Source organism: Leptinotarsa decemlineata, unplaced genomic scaffold (genome assembly GCF_025532065.1).
Source record: "Leptinotarsa decemlineata unplaced genomic scaffold, Ldec_3_MD MMD2_tig00000251_RagTag_RagTag, whole genome shotgun sequence".
NCBI classification, from domain to species: Eukaryota; Metazoa; Arthropoda; class Insecta; order Coleoptera; family Chrysomelidae; genus Leptinotarsa; species Leptinotarsa decemlineata.
Window position 1 is genome coordinate 1,973,524 of NW_027412547.1, and position 8,474 is coordinate 1,981,997.

Here is an 8,474-nt window from a genome sequence, read left to right on the forward strand (position 1 = left end):
TCATGAATGTGATGTGAACGTTAAGAGGTAATAGTAAATATGTGATATCAATTATTCTCTTGACTATCAACATTGAAACAATCACAACCATCACAACTATCTCATACCAAGTTCAATTCAGTTGAGTTTTGAATTTTTATTTAATATAGCTCCACGACTATAAGACAACAGAAAATTGCACATTCCCAAACAATTATTGATCAACTTTTCACTTTTTGAAAGAGCATGTGTTTTATAATCATCTTCACAGATGTTGGTTTTTCCCAGTATCTACTAATCGCCTTGAGAAATCAAAACAAGTACAAAACGAATACACAAGTTTTGCAGCAAAACAAAAATATACGAGTACCTAAATTAAACTGTACAATAAAACGAGCAGATTATCAATATCCTTATTCATATTCCAACAAAACAAATTACAACAAAAACATAAGATCATCATCAACATAATGCGGCACAGGGGAACAAGATAATTGTTAGTCATTCTTTGCTAATCCATTTTAAAATTTCACTTCTTCCTTCTCCCGTTATGGCACTACTTTCAGTGATCGTTATACTTTGGCGTACTTCTTTTTGCAATCTCTTCATCTGCAGCATCAGCAGAGCCTCGTTCCTCATTTGTCTGTAACTGACATCCATCTTCGTGAGAGCGATCAAGAACTGAAAAAAGTAATGAATATTTGATATACAACTGAGAAAGAAAATGTGATGTATATTTAATTTGATATCCGTGAAGGAGAGTAGTTGTTATAGAAGAACTGTTGATTTCGGTTCAAAATCGAACAACTTCAGAGTTGTTCGATTTTGTTTTCATATATTCAAGGAAATATAAGTTCCTTTTCTACGTAGATGAACTCTCAATAAATAGACGATCATTTATAAAACGGAATATACTTGGCAGATGCAAAGCAGATGGTCCCACATAAATTACACCAAAAATGAACTGATATTGAACCACAAAAATCACAAAGTGGGGTGTGATTGAGCTGATTGCAAAAATTACTTCATAAACTGAAAGTCAATGTGTTTATTAATTTTTCTAATAATGAACGTCACATAACATCATAACTGTCAGATCAAAAATTGAACTGTAAACAAGTAAAGTTGCTATATGAACATGAATAACAATTGATATTACATAAACAACTCAGCAAAATAACGAGTCATAAATACAATTGAATTGGATAATCTGTTCACAATGCATATTTTAGAATATCTGTCGAACTATTATAAGAATTGATTACAATTGTCTTTTCAAGTATTCAATGTAGATAAATTTTGTCTTTTACAGTGAATAATTTGGACGAATCGTTTAGAAGTTATCTCAGTAAGCCATTACGCATCGCGCCTAGTGTAAGGCGGTGGGAACGATGCGCGGGGGTAGAGGGGCGGTCTAAGCAATGAAGCGCCATTGCCGAGAACGTGACCCGAACGCGGGCAGACGGGGCAGACATCGTTGACGGTTGTGTAGTTTTGCGAAATTTCTTTGTAGGTAACATAATTTGATTATCGAAGCTATTCATTACATAGTGCAGTTGACATATTTTTCACTCACTGAATTTTCAAAATGAATATATAAATTACTAGCTGTTACCCGTGGCTTCGCTCACGTAGAATTTGGTGTGTCACATCAAGTTTAATGACATATCATTTTAAACAAATAGTTGCAATATTTTTTTATCAACCCAAATTCAAAACTGACGAATTTCAATACAATTTCTCATTACCGCTATACAAAGAACTTACCTGCATATTTCAAGATTCTAGGTTCAGTAGCTTTGGCTGTACGTTAATATAAGAGTGTCAATCAATCAATTGGTGCGCACTTATAAAATACTAGCTGTACCTGCACTTGTACCTGTACTCATACCTGCACTTGATTGAGGTGAACCTCAATCGAATATGGAACCCCATTTTAAGGAATCCTAGAATAACAAACAGGACAACAGGCAGCAAGATTGTTAATGTTCCAGGGTCAAGTGCAGGTACAAATACAGATACAAATACAACTGATTACCTGACAAGGCATAAATACGCTTTACGAAGCCTGAAAGGTAGTCATCGGACAGCAAGCCATGATGGTTAAACCTCTTTCTTTGTATAGCGTAAAGAGAAAGGGAATCAGGAATTTCCATCCCCAAGGGGAAAACATAGGGGTTCAAAATTGTATTCAATTTTGTCTGTTTTGAAGTTGGAAACCTGAAGTTTTGAATTAATAAAAAAAATAATGTAACTATTTGTTTAAAATGGTCTGCTACGAAACCTTTCGTGACAAACCAAATTCTACTACCACTAGTGAAGATATATCCATACTATTTCATTTTACTACATTGTTCAGAAATCCTGTGAGATATCGATTATAAATTTCCCAACCTTGTTCACATCTTGATACATAGAGCAATAATCAAAATCTGTCGCGCTTATTTCATTCAGATGTTCAATTTATGGTTCATAATATTAAAAAACTTCAACCCATTATCAGTTTGTTACCAGTATTGAAAATCGAAGTGCCAACTTGACACTGTCAAGCTGCCACACTTGAGTTGTACTCAGCACCACTGTTAATGAAATGCTTCAATCCATTAGATCTCTTCATCATCCTTTCATCAAGAGTATCGTATTATTTTACATGGTGAGGGGTCAAAGTGATCAATCTAGGAATATTCTATGCATCTTGGATTGGTTTGCGTGGTTTATTCCACTCATTCAATCTGAACAATGATCCGAGCCCACAATCAATTCACACTGCCTATCGTACAACCCGAGCTAGGAATCGCACGTTGTGAAGTAAGACCTCGTAAATCCTTAGCTCGCATACGTTTCAACTTTTGAGGGTTATCGTCAGTAGGGGGTGACAGCTGGTTAACAGGAAAACAGATGTTGACAGGTGTGTTAGGAAACTTCTCCTACAAATTTAGTAAGGGGCCAGTCACATCAGCGAAAAAAATTGGAACTAATCCACCAAAAATTAGATAAAATGGTGTTGTTGAATTTGGACTGAAATTCACAACAGAAAATCTGAAATATTTGTAATGGGTTGGCCTCAGTAGGTTAAGGTTTCTGTTATGGAGTAATCTCAAGAAAAAGTATTTTCTTCTGTGATTTTTTTGAAAACGTGTATCGGCAATTCTATAAAGTGTATAAATTATTATGTGGGTCGTGTCCGATGTTTTATATAGCCCCATTATAATAATTAACAATCTCTTCATCAAAACAATACTGAACCAGTGATTTTCAGAAAAGGCTTTTTTCTGGAGAACATACAATTTCGAAAGAGACATCCTTAATATACGTTCATGAAATCAAAATAAAAATTGAGACAAAATATCTCTTGAAACTTGACATCCTTTGTTGAATAATTTTCCAATAATATATTTTGGCCACTGATTTCAACTCACTTGAGCATTCCTCAGGCACGGATTCACCATGACAGTGTAGAGAAGCACACATGCAGCTGATATTTGGCACAAATCAGACACATCCACCACAAAGATAACCTTCCTCACATTTTCGTTCAAGTATAAGTTCCACATAGGTGCCATGGTTCCTCCCAATTCTCGGACTGTGTAGATTTTGTCGCCAATTTTGATGTCGATAATGTTGGTACCGACTGTTGGTACGGCTGTTGTTGTGTTATCGATACTTTCACTATTCCGGAGACTCTTCAGAAGGAGAGTTTTTCCAGCACCCATGGGGCCTAGACAAACGATCATGGTTATGGAATGGAAGTTTGTTAGGTCTATGTTGCTTGGGAAACATAAATCGATGAACGGTATGTGAGTTTAAGACATATAAATGTAGAGAGGTAGGGATATGTCTATTTCTGAAATACAGGGTGAGCCATCGAAAGCTCGACTACACTGCTCAGTTGGAATGTATTTTGAACTCTTTTATTTGTTTGTTACGCTACTTTTTTGTTGATTTTTCAGTTCTAGTTCTAGGAAAATGTTGTTTCTATTTCTCATTTTTGAGTTAAAAGTGATATCTACATTATTACTAGTAGTGAGTGCCGTGTTGCTAAAGAAATAATGGTTTAAACAACTACAGAGAGGGTTGAGTTGATTGAACTATACTATGAAAATAGACGTTGTGCTGCGAGAGCCGCTGAACTGTTCAATCAATAATGTTTTCGATTTAATTGCAAATTTCGCGCAATTGGATCTGTAGCAAATAAAAAACGGCAAATCGAACCACCAGTAACAAATGAGGCGACACAAGTGGCAATTCTGGGCCATGTTGAGCTTGACCATTCTTTGAGCACAAGAAAGTTAGCATTTTTTTCCGGGGTGTCACGTTCTAGCATTCGGCGTATTATTAATCCCCTTTTCGCTGATATTATTGAAAATGACCACAATTATCGGGAGGATCTGTTAATATTTCAACAAGACGGGGCTCCTCCACACTATGCTCTGCCTGTTCGACAGTATTCAGATCAGATTTTTCCAGATCATTGGATTGATAGGCAGGGCACTATCGAATGGCCACCACGATCACCAGACCTTCCGCCGTTAGATTTCTTTATGTGGGGTCATTTAAAGAGCAGAATTCACTGTACTCCTCCTCGAAGATTTACGGCAACGAATCACAAATGAATGTCGCCAAATCACTGCTGAAATGCTCCACAATGCTCGAGAACGTTTCCAGCAGAATCTCTATCATTGCATGGAAGCTGGAGGTGCCCATTGTGAGCATATGCTAACATGAGAATAAAGTCAGTAACTTCAACTCTAAATTTAATATGGTTCGTCCAAATAAAAAAAATGTACACCGTTGTTTAGAGAATTCCAAGATCTTTCAAACGATGTGCGACTCGCCCCCAGTTCCAAGGGTTGGTCACCCCTCTGCTCCAGGGGGGGGAACTGTGTCTCACCCAATCAAAATCGACATCTCTGAGCGTTTTTTAGGATTTGTAAGATTAGTACCCAAAACCTCCATGTCAAGTTTTCGATGGCCCACCCTGTATGTTCTTGAAGAATCACATTTTTTTCTGTGTTGTTAGGTTATAATTGTGAGTAGGTTATTTATGTGAGTACAGATTTCAGTGTATTTGTTAATTTATAGGAAGTTTTATTGTTATATATTTCTCCAATTCGTCTCGTCTTTTCAGATGGTCCTATTTAGTTGTGTCGGTGGTTGTTGAGTTGGTAATTTTTATGTTAGGACTACTTACAAAACAACAGATATACTGAGCTCTATACTCACACATAAAACCCACCAACACAGAAGAAAAAAGAAATGCCTTGTTTTTATGGTAAAAGTCATATAAGTGAAACTTCAGTTAAAATTCGTGAGAATAAACATCAAGATTTCCTCAGAAATGAATAATCAACTGAATCATTCATCAGTCGTAATGGAAATCAGACGGTGAACATCGAATTGGATGGAACAGCACCAGAATGATTGCCCAGTGAACCACAATTTCGGACGTAAGCACAGAGAATCAGCGTATATCTGGAGAAAAGTGTATTTCAGAAAGCTCCATACATTAGACCAATACTCCAAAGAAGGTCTGATCCGGGCTTTACAAAGCATCATATTTTGAAAATAATGGCCAAAACTCTCAAAAGAGCCTCTTGCAGAAGTTTATTTAGACAATTTAACATTTTAACTCTTGTCAGCATGTATATATTCGAATTGTCAATGTTTGTCTTTAAAAACAAACATAAATTTATCACCAATGAAATCATACAGAGTAGGAATACTCGTCAAAAATATAACTTCCACATACAATATTGTAAATATAAGGTTAATTCTAATTCACCTTATGTGATGGGCCCAAATATCTTCAATAAGTTACCAGAAAATATTAAGGAGCTCAATAAAATTAATGAATTTACCCGAAATCTGAAAAAGTATTTAATTGATAGTTGTTTTCATAACCTAGACGAATTTTTTATATCAAAAAATAGTTTTCTTTTGTATTGTATTTTATATCATGTGTTAATTTTAGAGTGTTTTTATATTGATACGGACACTGCGTTTTTCATGTGTTCTTCATTGCCAGACAAATCCTATACATACTTATATGTCAAACGGATAATCAATAAATAAAAAAAAAGATAGTAAGAAGGATGAAACATAGACATAAGAGAGAAAATCAGAAATATACATATAAACTCGAAAAATTGTCAGAGAATGCCAAAGAAGACGTCAGAGCAAGAAGAAAGAAAAAATATGTTCGGAAAAAATAATTGCGGAAATGAAGTTGAGAGTTTGAAAAAACCTGATGTAAGGAGCACATGAATCACAGAGTTTAAAGTTCTAATCTTTTGATTTTTTTGTATCTATATGTTTACCAAATACGAAAATCTACAACCGTTCATTCAATTCACTCTGTATAAATGTTTTGAATACGACTTTTTTCTGTTGATATATAATTTATTCAACACCACATTGATAAATAACGATTTCAAGTTCATATGAAGATGAAGATGAAGATGAGATTTATATTTACTCAGTATTACATCATTCTTCAATCAATAAAGTTTCTTTATGAATAGATAATGATGTTTCATAAACATCTCGTAAGTATTCAATTTTCTAGAAATCATTTCTGTATTGTTCTGACAACGTTATCTCCTGATTACACATATATTTCGAAGGTTTTCAAAAAAAACCCATTAAGATTTTTCCAAATGAGATTTTCACGATCACGATTTTTGGTAACAGTGACCGTAAATCACAAGCTGGACTTTTTCGTTTTTTACCAAACTCTGTTCAAAACTAAGAATATCTATTTTTTTTATTGAAATACGAGAATATACTGGTATGATTCAATGTTACGTAATAATTTCACTTCAGAAACAAGCCAGAAACTGCAATTATTACACGGTTTTAAGAAAATTGGGATTCCATACCCCTTTGGAAAATCTAATTATACATTAATAGGTAGATATCCATTAAATTTTTTTTTATTTCTAGTTTTTTTCTACTGTTATCCTGATAGTACTTTTCTGTACTATATCGGCTGCTCCTCAAAGCAAAATAATAACTTCCAATGTCAACGCTGATAATACACCAAAAAGTCAAAATGGAAATGGTGGCTTATGGCTGGACCCGAAGAATTATCGTCCTGGTCAAGCACAAATAGACCCAGGATTCTGTCCAAGTTGTAAATGGCCACTTCCGCTTCCAAAGGTTGATTGAAATAACATTTGTTTTATTTTATATAGAAAAATAAAGCTTTTCTAATAATTGATCATTATCTCATTCGTGGTTAGAAAAAATTAGTCTACAATGGTCTCTTCGTTTTTGTGATGAGAGAACATCAGATCTATCATATAGATCAGGGCTAAAGCCTTCAAAAATGGTAAAAAGTGAAAAAAATAATAGCAGGACGAAACCCATTAGAGGAGGGGAATATGATTAAAATGAAAAGAAAAATCGAGTTCGAGAGGGGGTAAGTTGGGAGTAAAACATGGTGTATCTCGATTGCCGGCAAAACTACAAGTCCTATGGAAAAAATTTAGAGGGCAAAGTTGTAGGTAATAAAACGATCTGCAACTTTTGTATTCATAATTTTTCCACATAACCTCAAAATTTATGTGAAAAATTCAAATACCATTTGAAATTCAAGTCAGCCCAGTTCAAGATCCTTCAAAATATTTCAAGGATCAATCAATGCTAATAACCAAACCATTGTAGTGTTAATTAATAATGCTATCTAAAAATGTCTGGGCTGCCATTACTCAAATTAAGTACACTCGGATTTAAAAGTTCAACAGAGCTCAGTTGCTCAATTAAACAGTAAAATCGTGTTAATAATAATTTCTCCAACATATAAAAATGTTCAGTCTATTTAATATAAATTATAAAATTCCTTATTCGAATAGTTGGACGTTTTTCTTTAAATAGACTCTTTTTTTTCGAATGATTTTTTCGTTAGATTGTACACTAAAAGGAGGAGTATACTTATTTCAGTGGCACGCAATTTTTGGCTGATTCCATATCGAACAATCTCTTTCGAATTTAGATCACTATTATTTTCCTGTAACATACTCACCAGTTCATTATTGGGTCGCATCAAAGATGTATCAACAAAAATCGATGATTTTCAAGGTAAGTTTGATAATACTGATTTTTTAAGAGTAGTTCAAGTATAATAAATAATTGTTGAAACCATTTACTTCAAGTATTGAATCGTTTTCTGTTGCATTCCTAAACTTTTTACAATTTGTTTCACTTTAACATTATGTCAAATACAATCTAATACTTAACAAAACTGTGAAAACAAAATTGGCTTAAATTGAGACGGTACATTTTTAGTAGAGATCAGTTTTTAGGAAAAATTGGTTTTGGCTTTCAACTTCTTCATTTTGATTTAAAAAATGTGGTGATCTTCCAAAGAAAGGAAAGAAGCGATCAATATCAAAAATTAACTCTATACGAAGATGTATATATTATGCAAAGAAGTAACTCTCAGACACAAATTGGGAAAAAAAACCCTCACGAATATTTTTGTTAAATTAGACGAA

The 8,474-nt window shown here is 34.1% G+C and overlaps 1 protein-coding gene and 1 long non-coding RNA gene across 2 annotated transcripts; one reads left to right on the forward strand and one right to left on the reverse strand.

Annotated features, from left to right (window-relative positions):
* Positions 1-380: 380 nt before the first annotated feature.
* LOC111512099 (ADP-ribosylation factor-like protein 16) lies at positions 381-3,894 on the reverse strand. The gene is made up of 2 exons (XM_023168194.2): positions 3,399-3,894; positions 381-660 (listed from the first exon to the last, which is right to left on the reverse strand). Exons 1-2 carry the CDS (start codon positions 3,711-3,713, stop codon positions 481-483), a joined length of 495 nt encoding a protein of 164 aa, XP_023023962.2. The 5' UTR covers positions 3,714-3,894; the 3' UTR covers positions 381-480.
* A 2,455-nt stretch (positions 3,895-6,349) lies between these two features.
* LOC141481632 (uncharacterized) lies at positions 6,350-7,196 on the forward strand. The gene is made up of 2 exons (XR_012465066.1): positions 6,350-6,524; positions 6,922-7,196. It is a non-coding gene; the product is annotated as an uncharacterized lncRNA (long non-coding RNA).
* Positions 7,197-8,474: the final 1,278 nt, after the last annotated feature.